Source organism: Drosophila mojavensis, unplaced genomic scaffold, assembly GCF_018153725.1.
Source record: "Drosophila mojavensis isolate 15081-1352.22 unplaced genomic scaffold, ASM1815372v1 contig_80, whole genome shotgun sequence".
Taxonomy (NCBI): domain Eukaryota; kingdom Metazoa; phylum Arthropoda; class Insecta; order Diptera; family Drosophilidae; genus Drosophila; species Drosophila mojavensis.
Window position 1 is genome coordinate 8,935,730 of NW_025318906.1, and position 20,240 is coordinate 8,955,969.

At 35.0% G+C, this 20,240-nt stretch overlaps 1 protein-coding gene across 2 annotated transcripts; it reads left to right on the forward strand.

Moving 5' to 3' along the window:
• Positions 1 to 318: 318 nt before the first annotated feature.
• LOC6579168 (arylalkylamine N-acetyltransferase 1) lies at positions 319 to 20,054 on the forward strand. Of its 2 annotated transcripts, none has more exons than XM_015163530.3 (4): positions 319 to 541; positions 17,659 to 17,823; positions 19,237 to 19,389; positions 19,448 to 20,054. In XM_015163530.3, exons 2-4 carry the CDS (start codon positions 17,713 to 17,715, stop codon positions 19,865 to 19,867), a joined length of 684 nt encoding a protein of 227 aa, XP_015019016.1. In that variant the 5' UTR covers positions 319 to 541; positions 17,659 to 17,712; the 3' UTR covers positions 19,868 to 20,054. The 2 variants fall into 2 exon arrangements, with proteins under 2 accessions (XP_015019016.1, XP_002005065.2); XM_002005029.3 differs by lacking the exon at positions 319 to 541 and adding an exon at positions 14,831 to 15,664.
• The last annotated feature ends 186 nt before the right edge of the window (positions 20,055 to 20,240 follow it).

Here is a 20,240-nt window from a genome sequence, read left to right on the forward strand (position 1 = left end):
TATTTACTCAAATGCCATATGTGAAAAGCGACTAGCGCTGCCTTATCAAATGCCCTCAACTGTTATCGGTCGCGCTCCAATTTGAGTGGAAAGTGAGAAAGCTCGCTCAGAGCCCTGTCTGGCTCTCGCTCTCGCACGCACGCCCTCTCTCTTTCTCTCTCGCATCAACAGTGCGCTTTAGTTTGTCTCCACAATTTGGGGGTTGGCCGTGAGTTGAGTGCTTCGAATGCCCAAATAACGGCAGAATTGAGTGGCGCAAAAGCATTTCACCAATGCGAGGGGTTGTATTAGTTTGTTTACAACAATTTAGTTTCAGTATCAAATGCGTTGCCCTCGTGGTTAAAGCGCGCTAACGGTCAACTCAAAGCAAAATAATAAAGAGAAACGCTCACAGATTATATCGCACAGGGCGCACAAATTTGAAAGAAACACGACACAACAAAACATAAACGTAAATCAAACACGAAGTGCCAAGTTCCTCAACTACTAACTGCTCGAGTTGACTTCAAGGAAGAAGGCGACCCGATTTATTAGCCAACGCGTAAGTCCTTTAACCCACTTCAAATAATATGTTTTTAATTTATGTATATGGCTCATAAGGCAAATGTTCTTTTGTTTTAGCTTATTTTTTTTTTTTACTGTACTTTGTGTTTTACAATTTATTGCCATGTGTTTAGCTGTCTGTGTTGCTTTGACAAGTTGGAAAGCAAAACAAAAATCAAAACCTCAAAGAAAAATAAACAAAATCAAATAGATGTATATATTCAAAAGAAAAAGAAAATAAAAATACCCGAAGCACAACTTGATTAAATACGGCAAGAAACAAAAATTACGAGACTTTTTGGCAAGCGACCAAATCAAATTATAAAAAAAATTGTCTGACCCTATAAATACTATATATGTGTATATATATATTTATATATAAATATACCGCGACGAGTGAACCAGAACAAAATACTATATAAATTTTCACTTAAGCATATGCCACACATTAAATAGTTATAATATATGCTAATTCTTTATAGTTTTTATCGTTGGCCAGTCTAGACCCAAGCTTATTTCGCAAATATGTTGAGAATTTATTGTTTCAAAATTTTTGAGATATTTCAAAGTGCTTGACCTGAAGAAACACTTTTGTTCTTGTTCAGAATGTTTTAGTAAATAGAATTTGTTTTTAAAAAATATAGTGATAAATAATAACCTGGGGATTTAGTTATACTGAAGCAAAATAAATATAAATATATATATATTATATTTTATATATTAAAAGTAAAATTTTTACATCACAATAAAGGTTTTATGTTTTTTCTTTTAGCTAGCTGAACTCTTGTTAAAATATAAAGCATTTCATATCAATTGACCCTAAGTTAACGAAAGTGATTTTAAAAACAAATCCCCCAATATGCTAGTTGTATTCTTTGATTAAAGCTTGCGCTTATCTCTTATAATATAAATGCAAACGTATAATAAATTCCAGAGACATTCTTAAGTGTTCGGCTTCCCAAAAAAAAAAAAAAAATATATATATATATGTTAAGGCAGTTCAGAAGTTGATTTCATCTTATGAATTATAAAAAAATATATATACTTATTTGACATTTTTATAACATATTGTTTTAATATAAAATAACATAATAAAATATAATACATGATATAATAAATAAAAAAAGACAGAAAATTTTCTGAGCTAAAACTTCTTTACTATCAAAACAATTTTTATTAAAATTCTAAATTGTTGAACTTATTATTGAAATTTTTTACTGAATTATATTAAGAATTGAAGCTTTCTTATGAAACCATGTCATTCAGTTTATTATTTATATACATATGTTAAGTTGTTCAGTAGACAGACCTCTTTAGACCTAAGCAACTTTGTGGTTTTATACAGAGTCATGGAAAATTTCTAGGCTATCTATATTTATTAAAACTGATAAGAAATACAATTTTTGTTTTTCAAGAATCATATTGATTGTAGTATATCAACTCAGATAGCAGCACTTCAAGTTGGACTCTTATTAGAGATAGCAATTAGGAAATCCCAACAAGCAATTGAAATTTCAGATTTTAGATTTCAATTTTCGACCTGAATTGCTGGGGAGCGTGTGGGAAATCGTGACAATTGACCAAATTAGAGATGTGGAGCACGCAGTCAGACGATTTGTAGATACACAGGACAACACATAGAGGACATATAGAGTGGCACCACTACAAAATGTCGAAAAGACCACAGAAACCAAGCAAAAACTCAGCACGTACACGATAAAAGCAATGAAAATCCAACTCATGTAGACAACATGCAAAGCAAATAGAAATGAGAAATGGGAAGAGGAAAGAGGGAAAAAGGCGAAAGGACGAAAGGAAAATCAGAGCAAAAACTTACACATGGAATTTATTTCAATTGATTGGAGCAAAAATCCCCCCCAACGCTGACAAAGAAGAAATTCCAAGAAATCAGGACCAGGCACAGCTCCAAGTTCCTCTTAGCCTTTGCCATTGCTTGGGGCCGCATTTAAGTCGCGTCCAACTGATGTAGGGGCAAAAAAAAAAAAAATAAAAAAAAACTTACACATGGCATTTATATCAATTGGAAACAAACACAAAGAGGGAGAGGGCCAAACTCTTGCCAAAGAGTAAATTCCAGTTGCTCAAGCAAGACGCCAAGTCCAGCCGTGTATTAAAGTTGCGTATACGCCCCCAGAGCCCAACTGATTTCTCTTAGTCAACTCTCGTTTTGGCCCCCGTTTTGAGCTTCCCTAGAGTTCTGCCCTCCTTCTTTTATATGCTACATTTTTGTATCGATTTGATTGGATTTCGTGTTACGAGTTTGTTGTGTTTAACACGCTTCAATAAAGTTCAGCCCGGGGAGCAAAAAAAAAAAAAAAAAAGTGGGAAAAAAAGAAAATGTAAGCTGAATGCTTGTGCCTTAATACGCTGCCCCATTTCCTTGCTTCCGCCGTGGCTCTGCGGCTTGGTCTACTTAATTGAATTCAAATGGATGACAGATGAGAAGGTCATGTGTGGTAGGGTTGTATGTGTGAGTATATGCATGTGTATGTGTGTGAGTATCACATAAAATGCGGACCCGGACAATTGGCAAATACTATTAGTTCGGGTCGAAGGATTCAGACATGATTAGCTTAACTTGGCAGGAGAAATTGAATATATAGCCAATTTATATAGAATATATGGATTTTTACGAGCAAATAAATCTGACAGTTGTATTTTGTTTATACATACTACTCTTAGAAAAAAATAGATAAATAGATAGTGCGATAAATAGGAGATGAGGTGTACTAGTTAATTTTATTATTATTATATTATTCTATTTAAGTATCAGAAGCGCCTTTATATGCAATTCTCATTATTTTTGTGGGTTTATTTATATTTTGATAGACCTTTAGAGCTGGCGCAATGAAATCCTAGGCAGAGCCATAAGGGAGGGGAGAAAGAGAAGAGTAAGAAAGCGAGAGAGAGAGAGAGAGAGAGAGTGAGAGTGGGGGTGGGCAGAAAAGTGAGAAAAGAGGAGAGTGGGACATAAAGGGAAAACAGTAAAAGAGACAGATAGAGGAGACACAGAACAAGAGACATAGAGGCAGGTAGAGAAAGAGAGAGACAAGGAAAGATAGATAGAGAAAAGATAGTGGAAGAGAGCGTTATCACCCGATTCCACAAATGAAAAAATACTAGCGAACTTCTAACACAAGTATTAAGTCAATATTGACTTAAAGTTCCATTCCGGCAAAAAGTTGTTGAATAGAGCACAGAATACAGAACTGCCTTTTGAATAATGGTCTCTGCTGGATGAAATATATGTATATGCGCGCAGTCGACCAAAAAGCAGCTGAATGGAAAAACCATTTTTCATGCAATTAAATAAATGAGTGCGCACATATATATGTATATTGGATTGTGGGTTTTTGGCTTGGGGTTTGTGTGGAGAGGGAAGTGGGAAGTGGGAAAATGTTCACTTTTCGTTAGCCTAATGAGTCTAGAAGGCAAAAGTAAATGCGATTTAATCCAAATGGTAAGCGCCCTACGCGCACAAACCAATTAAGTTGAAATGTTCGCCTCGATGATGCTTCAGTAAACAAAGGCAAAGACCGTCCTGGCTGTCTGTATGAGCCAGGACCTGCCCACGCCTCCCACTCCACTCCGATATAGATAGAAACATAACAATGACAATAAAAACACATCAAAATCAATCTGTCAACAAAGCCCACTCTCTCCCTCTCTCTTTCTCTCTCTTCCTTTCTCTATCTCTCCTTGTCACTCGAAGTCTTTGTCAAGTGCTGTCAGCCGAAGGACTTTTAACAGCCTCGAGGGGGCGGTGCCCCTGCATGGCTGCCTTAGCGAACGGCAACTGTAGTCGAGGAGACCCTTGACTCATTGAATCTTTCAAGCATTTAAATGCAAAATGTACTTTGACTTGAGTCTATATAGATGCCATTATCATTAGCACACCGTCAGCAACAAGAATAAAATAAACAGAAAACAACAGCAGAGCAGCAGAGCAGCAGAGCAACAGAGCAGCAGCATCAGCATCAGCTGCGTCAAAGGAAACAGCGTGCCGGATCTCATTTTATTACAAGAGGAAAGGCAAACAGCAAAATGGCGCCAACATTGTGTCAGGGCTTAACACAGTGCGGGAGTGAGGGAGTGAGTGGGAGAGAGACAGAGAGAGCTGGGGTGGGTGGCAGAGCTGGCAGCTATGGCAGCCCTTAGGCAGCACAGCTTGTTGCTACTGCACTCCAGCCAGGCGGCAAACACCATAATGACAAGCATGATGATGATGACAGCGACGATGATGATGATGTTGTTGTGCTGCTGATGTGCGGCAGCTGCCGGGCTGGCTTCCTGCCAACAATTTAGTTTGCTGTCTGTTTGCTTTTCATTCAATGGCAAGGCGGGGCGCGGCGCAACGGGGCGTATGCGTATTGTTCCGTGCCAGGCATGCCGCAGGGGCTGCCAGATTAGCTGTGTGTGCTGTCGCAACAACAACAACAACAACAACAACAACAACATCGCCAACAACAACAGCAACAGATTTCAGCTCTGCTGCAGTGCGCTGCATATGTAAGGAATTATCTTGCATTTTGCAGCATTTCATTTTAATTGAGCTTTAAGCTCTTCCACTTCCATTTGCCACTTCGCACTAGTTTTGTTTCGTTTTTCCTCTTCTGCCTCTGTAACAATTCCATTTGCATTTCAGATCCCATTTGGTTCTCTTTTTTTACAATCCAGCGCCACTAAATGCAAATGCGACAATGAATATGTCGTATGTCGTGCAGATGCCGCACAAAATTTATGCAATTTATGCAATGCCTGTTAAACGATATTTATAGAGTTATATATATATCTCTCTCTTTCTCTCTCTCTCCCTCTCACTGGGATGATCCAATAAATTGCGAGTGCTGCGAGCCACAGCTAAAGCTGTAAATGCACAAAATTTTAAATGCGAATGAGCGTAGCAAATGCCTTTAATCAAGGGTATAAGTGGGGTAGCTTGATTCTATGTGAACTACAGTATGAGTATGAATATATTTTTTGATAGTAAACTATGAGTATAGTTAGTTGTAGAAATTTACATGTTGCCGTCAATTTACTAATCATTAATTTTTTTTTTTTTAATATTTTTCGAGCTAAAAGTAATTTATTATAGAAATAATATAATTTTAATTGTATAAATAAAGACATTTTAGAACTTTTTGGTGCTCCATTACTTTCTCAAAGGCACGAAAATATTGTCAATTTTTTGTGTTAGTTTTTTTTTTAGTCATTGAAGAAAATCTATAGAATCTACATAGGTTTTCCATGAACAAATGAAATGTTATAAGCAAAAAGTATTCTGCTTAGCTGATATTAAAGAGAATATTATCTATATCATATAGTTATCTCCCGGTAAAATCTATATTATATAAAAATACTACGAACTATGTAAGAATAATATAATACTCAAATATAATAAGAATAATACCATATATAGTATAGGCATATATATGAGTCAGCTGTGATCTATAATATATGCAGTATATATCATGCATACTATATAATGTTAGCTTATCTCTCTAATATCATATATGCTATATGGGAGAGGCTTATGCCCCAGATATCATCTATACAGTATACCTAGTGTAAGGTTATCCCACAGCTATTTGTTGTTGTTGTAATCGTGCGCATTGAGAGATGACACACTTTCCAAACACCCCAGTCAAATTGTTTTGTTTATGAAAACACAGGCAGATAATGCACACAGACAGATAGATACATATATATATATATTCATATAGATATATTTACATACATCTACTATCATCGGACTGATATTATGGGTGCAATTTAATAAACAAGCAGAGCTAACGAATCTTTATTGCCTTCCATGAGCCCAGCAAATTGTAGAGTAGGCAAATTTGAGTCGGATTTCATTTGGGCGGGGGAGTCCAGCCACCACTTTAAACATTCTTAAGTAGTCCATTGATCAAGATAATATAATAGTTTATATAGTTCGGCCCCGCTGTTTGTTGTTGTTGTTGTTGTTTTTGCTGAAAACGTGCTGCTTTATGGCATTGATGCGAGATAAAAGCGCCTTAATGTCTTTAGAATGTAACATTAATTTCGCAAAAGCGCAAATCAAATAAATAAAATAAACTTAAATAAAATAAAATAACACAAAATAACAATACTTAGAATACATTAAAATCTGACAAAGCTTTGGCACTGTTGCGGTTGCCAACTGAGCTTTAATTGTTGCTTGGGCTCAGAATCCGGTGACAGTCGACTGCAGAATACTCGCCAGGCGGACGGAATCAAGAGCGAAGAGACGGACTGAAGGATAGACTGATGACTGACAAACGGACGCATAATCGGGCAGCCGATCTGGACTACAGATGGACAGACATACAAAACAGATTAAGAGACACACAGAGAGAAGGAAGCACACCAAAAACAGGTTGACGGACGGACAGATGATCGAATGGTCAAACGGACAAGCGGACAGAATTATGAACGGACAGACCATAAGATGATTCAACCGACAGATGGACATATGGACGGATATACAACCGAATTGACAGAACGAGGGACTGAAGAAGAGTAAGATGCACGGAAAGGCAATCGATAGTGCCGACAGACGGACTGACAGACATTCGGACTGACAGACAGTCGAGCAGAAGAGTAGAAGGAGAGAGGAATCAGTATGCAGCCAAATGGAAAGAGAGAAGGTTGCACGGGTAGATAGACGTTCAGGCCACAAGATGGACAGAGAAATGGATGCCATAAAAAGATAAACTAAAAGGATACATAGACAAACGAATAGATTCATAGGAAAAACCAATATACTCGCTTCGCTTGATTAGCGTGCATAAGAAAACACCCACAGCCGGGTGGGCTGCGCTGATAAGGCGCAATTTGAAGTCATTGAATTGAAATTAAAATGAAAAAGAAGCAAAAAATAAACCTGGCCACGGGTAACTGGAAAAGCTGGCAAAGTGCAGCGAGGCGACGGCGACGGCGACGGTGACGTGTGGCGTGTGGCGTGCGACAACGCGACGTCGGCGACATTGGCTTTCAATTTCAAGTCACGTTCAAGCATTAAATGTTGACTTAAAGCCAGCCAGCCAGCCAGCCACACGACCAACTCGGAGTCGGACTTCAGCTCAGCTCAACTCGGCTGAGCGCCAACCGACCGTGGGCCATTTGTCCAGTTGCCGCCCGTTGCCACCCGTCGGCGTCGTCGACGTCGTCGTCGTAGTTTGTTTGTGGGGTCAAATCAATTCCGCTTTGTCAAGCACAAGCAAACACGGACACACAAACATACCAAGAGAGAGAGAGAGAGAGATAGGGTGGGAGGGAGAAGGAGTGGTAGAAAGAGAGAGAGAGAGAGATACATCGTTACACACCTGTCGGAAAAGTCAACACAATTTGTTACCGAACTTATTTCCAATAAACAATTTAAAGCTCTGTTATAAATTTTAATAAACGCTGCAAGTGTATACAATAAATTATATAACAAATATATACTATAAATTACCACATGCGAGGGTAGTCTAATGAGTTGATGAGCTAAATAAGAAATAATAAATAAAATATATTCTATATATTGTATAATATAAATGAATTCAATCAAGTCAAACTTTTATCTACATTGACTAAGAACTACGAGGGCTACGCGAATTCAGTGGTAACTTATACAAACAAATACTTTAACAAGTTCTCAAACCTTAGTAGAATATTGATTATTAATCAAATCATATCAAACTGTTGTTTGATTTTTTTACATTTTTCCCATCGATCTCTCATTAAGTTCCCAATTCTTTTCAAATGAACCTAGCATATTTACTTTCATGTAAATGGCTACACGTGGACTACCCTGTACCTATACCTAATTGCAAAGGTAGCTTAGCACAGAAGTATTTCAGTGTGTTTCTATTTGCAGCGCTATCAACATTGTCTCTATACAATCAATTTTAATGGGTATTACCCCAAGCAATACGCTCACCTCACGCCCTTTTACTTGTCATTATTGATTTATTGCACATTTGCATTCGAAATGTTTAATTTATGACAACGAAAACTAATTGGGATTCAGATTTAGTTTCAGTTAGAGCAATATGGAAATCGTCAATTACGCAAATCTAAGGTATTCAAGACTTTAACAGTGCTCTACAATGTTAAAACTGCTTTGTATGTGCTGCTAACAGCAGCGTAACATAGGATGAGCTGGACTTGGTTATATAACAGCAGGAGTAGCAGAAAGTCATACAATTGCCGTAACAGTTCACATAATATAATAGCACATCTAATATAACCATTAATATCGTATAACACTTCATATAACAATTTAGCATGGTCATTAGTTGCCTCCTCTGTATAACAGCTACTATTTTTTTAGTTTTGTTTATTACTAAATGCTACTCAATACAAAGTGAGCTATGATTAGGTTATATAACAGTTCAATAATTATAACTATGCATATAATATAATAATAAATGTTCATCACAGTTAATCATTAAATTATAATCACACTCAGCAAAGTTCTCAAGTTATAAACAGAGGCTCTATTAGAGCTATGACAAAGAAATGTTGAGTATACACAAATATTTGATTTAAGAGTGTACTTTTGACAGCTGATTAGCAGTAGATATATTATTATATGTTATAACAGCTGGTGCACATATAGCAAAGGCTTCATAATTAACATATGTTAATTATAACACAGTTAGAAGTCGACAAAGTGTTCTTCAATTTCGCACAGAAATGGGGAAATGTTTGTATGTATGTATATATTTCCATTTCCCAATTTCTCATTGTCTGTTAGCGTATTTTCATGTCGTTTCACTTAAGCTTAAATTATTCTTTGTAGTTATTGATAAACATGTTGTAAGCTGAATAAGTCATAAATAATTTTAATTATATATTTGATATAATATATAATATATAAAATATAGAGAGCTTACAACAAGATCAATATACACAGATGGTTATTCAATTGATCGTGTCATAATTCGCTTGTTCTTCTAGTTTGGGATTTGCATATGAAATATATTTGTTGCACTGCGCTTATATTTATATTAATTACACATAGTTAGAAACTCAACACAACTTAATTACAGTTTAACCTGGCCGGCATTAAATTAATATTAATTTCATACTAAACTTTACCTTGAATCGTTTAAGCATTTTTTATTAAACAAACGCCAGGTAGGTGTGTAGGCCAGGTGCGCTTAGAATCAATCACAGTAGAGTTTCTACATCTAAAACAAAAAAAAGTCTTTTTGCAAATGCAAAGCAGGTTTAAAACCTTTGGCTAAGACACAGCTATAATTATATCCAGCAAGTGGGACTAGAACTATTGTTTCGTGAGGCTGTACTAAGACTTGGGCTTATATTCTATATAAGATATAAATAGAAAACTATAAATAGAGGCAAAGAAGTCAAAGAAGAGAAGAAATGCAGAGACTATGTAAAAGGAACAAAAGTGGACTACAGAGAAAATGAGATGAGATGGAAAAAGAGGAAACGATAGGAAAAGATAAAAGAAGTAAAAACGAGTAGAAGGGAGAAGAAGAAGGGCCATGAGTATAGAATAGGTCAGAAGGAAGGATACGAAAAAAGAATATTAAATAAAGTATAAAAATAATGAGCTGGAAAAATGGAAGAAGAAAACGACAACAGAAAGACAGAGAAAAGAAAGTAACATGGCAGCATTAGAAAAGACAAACTGAGAACAGATATGAGAGGAAATAAATTCCTTATATTCTCTTCAAGTTGATATGGAGAATAAAACTTAAAGCAAAGCATACAGAAGAAGTAAAATGAAATGAGAAGAAAAGTTCTGACAAGATAAGAGAACTAAACATAACTCGAAGCAACACCAGAAGGCAAATGATAAGAGAGAAAAAATTATAGAACGAGAATAAAAACAATCAGAAAAAATTCTTCTAAGTTTAGCAAAACTGAAGTAAATGACTTTCCTCAGAAAACTCTATCACACTTTCCTTTATTAATTAAACAACTATTAAAACTAATGGATTGTACATTAATACTGATGAATTACCGCAAATAAATCTATACACCTTATGCATGCACACGAGTATTAAATGGTCGTCAAATATCTATATCACATTTGGCTTGCAATTCGAATTCAAATGCAAAAATAAATCGCAGCAAATGCTCAGCTTGAGAGTCGTTAATGTCTTTATAATTATCGATATGCAAACAAAATAGCGACGGCGACACGATCATTAAGAATCATTAAACGTGCACTAAAAACTCACTCATGCGGGTAAAAAAAAGTAGAATGAAAAAAACAAAAACAAAACAAAAATGAAATACTGAAAATGAATTTTAATAGAGACGTGTTTCTAGCCGTGTCTTAAAATTAATTGAAATTCACTAAACATTATGAATTGCGATTCGCAAGACATGTACAGTGAATACAGCGAACAGCGACAAGAGACAAGAGACAGGTGAACAGAGAACAAGAGACAGGTGAACAGAGAACACATGTAAATTGTCAATTAGTCTGTTTATAATGACAGAGCTTGAGCGTTGAACGATCTTTCAACACATGGCACCAAATATTTCGGGCCAATAAAAATGCATAGCAAAGTAGATGTAGTCAAGTGCATCGAAGATAAAATACCCTGGAATATAAGAAATATGGTATACATTGTCACAGCGCCACTTTCATGCTGTGCATTAATTTTACATAGAGATCTATCGAGGGAAATCTATTACAGCCAAAGATTTTTAATATAAACAAATTTCTCTATTTATATTTATATCAATTTATTCTAATGTGATATATGAATAATAAATATGGATATTCCATGCTAAAAAAAAAAAAAAAAAAAACAAGAAACTATTTTATTTTCATATTTTGCTATCCATAGATATTCCAATATTATAATATTTAAAATATAGAGGAAATAATATAAGAGGAATCCATTGGAAACGGGGTTTTCCATCGTTGATTGGTATAATACATACATAGATAGATAGAATAATGAAATGTCTTAACTTTTCTAGTTCCTATATAGACATCTATTCGATCCCAATTTCGTAACTAAATCATAATACCCCATTCCAATAGTGCATATGCAATCCATTTAATTGCCACCAGGCTGAAGTTTTGGAGGAGTTACAGCTCGTTAGCCAGATGACATGACAAAAATTAAAGCAAACAGACACACACATACACACACACACACACACATACACACACATACATGCACACAGCAAATCAAGCGGAAATTTGAAATGAAAATGAAATATGCAAAATCAAGGAAAATAACAAACGGAATTTGCATGCAATTCATTTGAAACAATGCAACAATCGAAACTTTCAAAAGCCAAATTCAAATTGCAAATTCACAAGGTGCTCAAAAAAGTGAAAAAAAAAACGCCAGATTGAGCATATATCTGCGCAATGCGAGTTTGATAGCGTAATTAGAATGAAATTACCTGAACTTGAGCCAATTAGCGTGATTTCAAATTAACTTTTATGCTTTGTTCTAATCTCATTAGAATTTTACAATTCAAATAAAACCAAAAATCAACAAACTACCTAATTTGCTTATCATATCTGAATAATTTTATACATTATGCTGATCAAAATTAAATCCAGTTGCGCAAACAGTGAAAGATATAACAGCAAATTCTTGTTTATATAACTTCTTATATCTATGTAGCGGTTAGTGCAAAACCAAGCAAATTTTATGATAATCTCAGTCTTCGACATGCAAAACAAGTCTAGGTTTACTAATATGTATATATATACATATATATTCTTCCATAAATGTGTCTAGCATTTTCTTGAATCTCTTTATCACTCAATAATTTGATCAGCTTCGTCAAAAAAACGAGCTACTGCCTTTATATGCGATTCTCAAAAGTTTGTATAAATTTTCTAATTATTTGTAACAACTCTGCTTACATTAATTCATTATGTCCTAGAATCAAATAAAAATAAGAATTAAATATGCAATATATATATTAGATATTGTAATATTTCGGTATCTACGCTCTAAACTCGTGTAAAAAATAGGGGAATTTTCAATAGAAAACTAAAATGAATTAGCGTGAGCTTGAAACACATTTGATGAGAACAACCAACAGAGATAATTACAGGTATTACACAGGCAAAAAAAAATAATAACTTGGAAATTTTATTTTGTACGCATACGCAACGAGCATACGCACTGTTAGCCAATCAAAAAAATTAAAATTAAATATGACAAAAAATATGAATAATTTTTAGTCACATGCATGACGTGCCAAATTAGTAAAAAGTGCTGTAATCACATTACCTTAATTAATAAACCCTGTGATGAATTTATAAATACGCATTTAACACCTGCAATTGACCACAACAAAGCGCATGAATCCACCAAAAATAAAAAAAATAAAACTAAAAGACAATAATTGAAAAATCAACAACAGCTGTTGTGCAGCAAAAAGAAGGCTTGGCTCATGGAGATTATACATTAAGCTCCTTAAGAACTTCCAAAAAGTTCACAGCCCTCTATCAAGGGTAGCCAAATATATACATACACATATACATATATATATGTATATATTATATAAACTTATACTATGTATATATCAAAAACAGGTTTACAGTTAACCGCAAATTAATCAACTGTTATTTTCCAGTGTGACTAAGCATAAACAGCCTATAGATTTTAAGTAGAAATATGTATATGCCGCAAAAGGTAAACAAAATTTAAACAACAATAATAATAATAACAAAAAAAGCTATTAAAAAATTTTTATTTAAAAAATCCCCTCATACTCATCAACGACAATTTTCCATAATAAACAAGTTGATTTGTGAAAAATCATAAAACTAACAAAATATAGAAGCAAAATAATTTAATTCGCGATATTCATAAATTTTTGGAGACCTCTATTGATGATGCGAGAGCGCGCGCCCGTCAATGTAAACAAAGCTCGAGAACGCAAACAACGCTAGCAAAAACAAAACAAAAAAGTAAACAAAATAATCAAAAAAAAAAAAAAGAAGAGAAACAAAAACAAAACAGCAAAAAAAGCCAATTCGCAGTTTTGTTTTTCTTTCTGCCTTTTTTTCTTTTTTGCCGGCGTCGTCAATGCAAACACACCCAACGCAACGCAACGCGACCTCCGCCTCCACCTTCATAGTTCGACAATCATGTATGTGTGTGTCGCATTGAGAAGCCTCACACTCGGCGTGCTGTGCGTGTATTGGTATGTCTGCGAGAGTATTTGCTTAACAGTCAGTCGATCTAGATAACTCTTCACTCATTGACAGGCGGCAAATATTTGCGGTGTTTGCAAGTGAAGAGCTGCTCAAAGTCAAAGAGAGCGCAGAGTGGGCAGGGGAACCAAAAAAGCTCTTTACATGAGTGCATTGCATTGTTGCTTTGCACTTAACTGTTAATAATCGCAATACGCGTTATATTTCAAGAGACTTTGATAATTTGAAGAGAGTGTAAATAAGGAGCGAAAGCATTGAACTTTCTCACTTTCTTGTATTCTTTGTGCATGCATGTACTCTTTTATTAGCCACTACTGAAGCTCTGCAAGTAACTGTTAAACTGTTAGCATTGCGGTTGATTTAAAAATAAATATGCAATGAGAGCGTGTATGACCGCAGAGAGGTGGAGGGGCTACTTTTTGTATTGACATTACATATGCCTATAGAAATGTTAATTATTCAACGCTTTCGCTCTTTAAATTTAATTGCTGAACATCTGCTGACGATGAATAATCTAATGTACCATAATTAAAATGTTGTCAACAGACAAATCAAAAAAAAAAAAACACTTGCCTGACTAATAATTAAAGTTAATGAAATTATGTGACACTTTTTAATTAGTTAAGTACACCGTCAAAACTTCAAACCACTAATTTGCGAAAAGCGATTTCACACACCGGAAACACACTGCTCCAATTTGACCTCTCCCATTCAGCCCAACTCCAAAACAGGCAAAGCAGCCGGAAAGCAGCAGCAGCTGTGAGTGAGCGAGCGACCGACAGCTTGTGACAACTTGTCACGATGTCAAAGCGCAATTCCCTTCTCTGTTGAGATCAGCTGCTGGGAGTGCAAATAAAGAGATAGAGAGAGAGAGGGAAGGAGTGCGACGTTTTCTTCACTCACACATACTGTTGTTTGTCTAATCGGCTCGTGTGGAGCCGAAGCCAATGCAAATGTTGCCTCTGCCTACCACCATCATCTGCACACACATTTAAAAGCAACGTCAGCGTCGCTGCTGGCGTCGCATCGTGTGTCTACTGCTGCGACGTTAGCTGCTCGTTACTTATGATTCGTGATTCGTGCACAGTCGCGATCGGCAGCAGGCAAACAACGGAACTGAGTTCAGTCGTCAACGCTAGCGCGCCTGCCAAAAAGAGATTGAAATTTCGCTGTCCTACGCTGCGCCTTCAGTCTCAGCTGCTCTTATGTGCTCTCTCATACGCTCTCATGCGCGCTCTCGTTCTGGCTGCTGCCTTGTCCGGTTCGGGTTCAGGTTCAGCACACACGGCGTATACGTAAACCCAACCCCATATGTATATAAAGTGCAAACAGCAGCGATGCTAAAGCATTCATTGTTTGCACTAGGGAAGAGCTGAAGCTCTCTGAAGCAACTTAAGCAATTCGATCAAAAAACCAGCCGAAAGGATAAACATTTTTATAAACATTTTTCTTCAAATCAAATCGCATTTGGTGTTTTTGCCCTTTGCAATCATGTGTGTCTGACTGTATAATAAATTACCATTATTTGCAACTGTCAAAAGGTGCAAAAGTGTATGTGCGCAAAATCGAAAGAAAAATAAATAATAATAAAAAATAAAAACAAAACAAAAGCCACAACAATAAATATAAATACGCTGGCAAATAAACATATGCCAAACAACAGAAAATACCTTAGAAACGCGCGCGCCAAAAAGCAAAAACAATATTGTTAAAAAAAATAAAATACATATATTATATATAGTAAATATATGTATGTATATATGATAGCGATTTTCCTATACGTTTTTTAATAACATTTTCTCACGCCTCAGACAAAAGTCAATAAAAAAAAAAAATAAATAAAATAATAATAAAGAAATGGAGGTAGAAAAAATGCGCGAGCAGCCATCGCTGCAAAGCAAATGCCGCATCCTTGACTCCAGATGTGCGGTAAGTGTATATCATAGCTATATAGTGTCTATATAGTCTAGTCGTGGTTGATCAACCGTTTTTATAAACACTTTCGTAAACATTTGCCATTTGCGTGGGGTATGCACCTCCGAATCCGTAGGATTGAGTGGCTCTATAAATACTATAGAGAAGGAGGAAGACTGCGTGCCATTAATAGATCGAATAGATCGATCCAAGATATAGATTAATTAGCCCAAGTGTAAACAGTTGCCGAAATATATGTCTAGCTACATCAATTTATAAAGGGGCCTGTGCTTTGATAGCTCTTCAAATGGATGCTTAAAATGCAATTAAATCCAATGCGAAATATGGCAAACAAACAAGCGAAAGGAGGAAATATTTGAAATACAAATTTTGGAATTTAAAGACGATATATTATAGGTGCTACATTTTTAGAAGTAGAATGTGTAGTATACGTATTTTGATTGTTAAATAAATAAAAAGATATACTAAAACATTCAACAGAACTTTAATGCTATTCAAAACAAATAATAAAACTTCTGACTACATTATAAGAAAAACACTATAATAAAGCGTTATGTATACTATTGAAAACTTAAGTTTAAAAAAAATTTAATATTAATTTATTTAGAACACTAAAAACGCTTTAAATAACTATATAGGTTTTTTGTAATGTCCATCTTGCTGTTCGTCCGTCCGTTCATGCGTCCGTCTGACCTTATGAGTGCAAACCATTTCTACACTATCGAAGCTATAATTATAATAGGGGCATGGCAAATCGGAAAATCTATTTTCCGGAATCTCAGAAACTATGGTACTACTTTGAATTCTTGAGGAAAATAGTTTAATTAAAATTCCTACACAATATCTATGTATAACTTATATAAGTTTTCTGATCTTATCCTAAAAACTATTCGCATATATAGAAAAATCTAAAAGTTTCTATTATAATTGAAGAAGAAAAGAAAATGGAAAATATTTGTTCAGCCGTTGCCTTCAAGTAGAAGAATTAATTATTAAACCATAATTTATGCGAGTTGTCAGAAGTGTACATGAAAAGCAAATGAAAATACAGCTGTAGGCTATGGCAATGGAAAAAACTGAAAACTGAAAATTGAAAATGGAAAATTGGAAATGCAAGTGAAAATTGTTGTCGTCGCCATCGTCAGCGCGTAGTTGCTGTCGGCTCGCGAACATGTGCTTCAAATTAAAATGTCTAGCTTTCATCTAAGAGCAATAAATAACCGTAATAAATCCAAACATGTATATATATGTGTGAATGTATATATTATCTATATATATATATAAGAGAGTTGTGTAAAAGTGCTCTTCCACTTATAACTCGAGATCTGCTGGACCAATTTTCATGGTTTTTGATTTGTTGGATTTGTCTCCGCTACGAGTAGGATAGTAGATCTTAAAAATACTGAAAAAATTTGACGAATACTTGAAAAACGCGGTTTTTCCCTAAAGATTCAAATTTCCATTGATACTCAGTAGGCTTGATAACAGTGACAGTTTTCGGTCCTGCTCTCATATTATACAATAGTATAGCAGTAAATAATCAAATGTAGTCAGTCAGTCTACGCCACAGCCTCAGGCGAACCTGACTATACATAAAAAAAACACATTTGATAAAAATAATACGCGTGCGTACAGAAGCTAAATATCTCGAAAGTTTATCTCAAACATAAATTTGTGTAAATGTGGTTTTGTGCGAGGGCATATTCAGTACTACTATTAATAAAAATGCCGCGTCCTAGAAGATCTAACCTTTCCCGGCGGACCCATGATGCAATTAGGCAACCGAATATCGCGAGTCAATTATCTGTCGTTTACCACAAGGTGCTTGAATGAAAATCCGATTAATTAATAAATTAATCAGAGTGTATCCCAACCTGAACAACATAGCTTTCAACAATTTTTTACCTAGAAATAATGGAAAGGGCAATGCAACGTTTGCATATTTGTAATTGCATAAATTTTAACAGCTTGTTTCGTCTATTTCACAGCTGAACGATTTATATCCGATCACCCGTTTGACACAGAAATTGGACGTGCTTAATATGTCGTCGTCGTCGTCAAAAATTGATAAGGAATGCCCCTATACTATAGAGCTGGTCCAGCCAGAAGACACAGAGGCAGTCCTTGCCATGTTAAAGACTTTTTTCTTTAAGGTAATATATTTAAATACTATATATACTTATAATACACTTTGAAATTTTTTGCTTTGTATAAATTTATACAATTTTTTTTCTTCACTTAATCTAAGCTTATCTCATTTTTTTACTTCTAAATAAACAAAAACATTTCGTATTTTTAAACTCATTTCTTATTCAAATAAATTTGCAAATTTTTGCTATTCTTTCTAATGACTCCTACAAATTGATAAATTATTTGTTTATTTAATTTGCCACTCTCCGCTCGAAACGAGACTCAAAACATAGCAGAAATCGTATAAATAAAGCATAGGAATAATTAATGAGCCTTAGTTAACAAGATTTGCTTCATTAACTGCACCGAAACTCGATTTTATGCATTAAATCAGCATTTTTATGTGCTCCTAAATGGGGGTTTTTTGTTTCACCCAGAAGTGAGTAACCTTTTTATCCTTGCGATGACTAACGAATGAATGAAAAAAAAAACCCCATCGCCTAGGTTTAGCTGAAGACTAAACAGATCTGCCAAAAACCAGTTGGAGAAACCGTCAGTTGCCTTTGTAGATCACGATTGGGGATCGTTAATTGGCTACCAAGCTAACACTTCACTGCAGGCTATCATATATTATATATACATATATTGTATAATATAATCTGTATCGATCTTATCGTATGGCAAACTTCAAATCCAGTTGGTGAGGCCAAAAATCTGTATTGAATTGCATTTAATTTAAAAGCGTGATATATATGTATATGCATATATAATATATATATATACATATATATATAAATGTAAGCAAACCTGACTAACTGACTGAGCTGTAGCTCCGGTTCCGTTTTGCATTTGCCATAAATTATGCATAATCTTTGATTAAAACGTGTAAATGCGATGGCGTCGGTGTAGCTTGACTAAGAATTACCCTGAAATTTGGCGTTAAATAAAATATATTAGAATTTGTGTGTACATATAAGAATAGATACATAGATACTTGATTCTTACATTATGATTTTAATAATATTTCCATACCTTAAGATTTTTTTGATGAAATATTTACAAGCTAATGTTCTGCTGCTTTCTGGGCAGCTTAATATATTTAAAATTTCAACCTGTGCCACATGATTTCAGAAAAACATTAGACCATTTGTAAAACATTTCCAGGGTATATAATAAATGCAGATAATAGATTACAAATGCGTGCACATAAATCATTTTCGTATAATTCTAATGTCGCTGATGTCACGTAATTGCTTGAATAATTTGTACAGATTGTTCAATTTAAGATTTGTGCATACAATTAAATTAATAGATCTTGATATGATATGATATGATATGATAGGCTATGTGAGTAAAGAGACTGATAAGAAGCTGATTTGAATGAGCTTGATGAAACATATGTATAATTTTATGTTTGTTTTCTCTTTCATTTGCAGGACGAGCCACTCAATACATATCTAGATCTTGGCGAGTGCAAAGAACTAGAAGAGTACTCAATGAAACCTATCAAGGATAATTGCTCATATAAGGCAGTCAACAATAAGGGCGAAATTATCGGTGTCTATATCAATGGTCTAATCAAAAGGCCTGTGAGTTCCCATGAGAAATATATCTATATAGAATAACAATAATAGATTTCCCCTTCAGTCCCCCACAGATACCGTTAAGAAGTCAACCTGTTCACATCCGAAATTCCAAAAGATACTCAATCTAATGGATCATGTAGAGGAGACTTTTAAGATCTTTGATCTGTATCCGAATGAGGATGTCATCCTGGATGGCAAAATTCTCTCTGTGGACAGCAACTACCGGGGTCTGGGCATTGCGGGCCGCCTCACCGAACGCGCCTATGAGTATATGCGCTCCAATAAGATATCCGTTTATCACGTGATTTGCTCCAGTCAATACTCGGCCCGTGTCATGGAGAAACTCGGCTTCCATGAGGTCTACAAACTGAACTATGCCGACTACAAAGTAGATGGTGAAACAGTCTTTAAGCCAGCCCAGCCACATGTGGCTATCCGAGTACTGGTCAAGGAGGTGGACAAGAGCAAGTCGACCTTGTAATTGGCTTCTACTAGTTGCGAGAGCAATTTTGCATTTTTAATCAAAAATATGTGATTTTTATTTAGTTTGTGTTTTCGGTGGTGGGCTTTCAAGAATCGTGAATTCATTTCATTAAATATTCTGTAACCTAGTAGAGAAATATGCTAAGTACAATTTTTAGAAAAATAAATATATATATAAATTTAAATGCAATTTTAAATCGCCCGTTCGCGATGTTAATTTTAAGTGTTCCGTTATTTGCTCAAACATTGCTAAATGAGAAAATAAATAAATGAAAAGAAAAACTTGTTTTATGTATTGCAAAAAAAAAAGATAAATAAATTCAATAAACAAACTGTAATTAGCAGAAATTCTTAACTTCATTTCAGTCAAT

Coding starts and splice junctions, on each gene's coding strand:
- LOC6579168 (XM_002005029.3), top strand. CDS start 15,593: ATGGAGGTAGAAAAAATGCGCGAGCAGCCATCGCTGCAAAGCAAATGC. Junction 15,665..17,658: donor TCCTTGACTCCAGATGTGCG/GTAAGTGTATAT, acceptor TCTATTTCACAG/CTGAACGATTTATATCCGAT. Junction 17,824..19,236: donor TAAAGACTTTTTTCTTTAAG/GTAATATATTTA, acceptor TTTCATTTGCAG/GACGAGCCACTCAATACATA.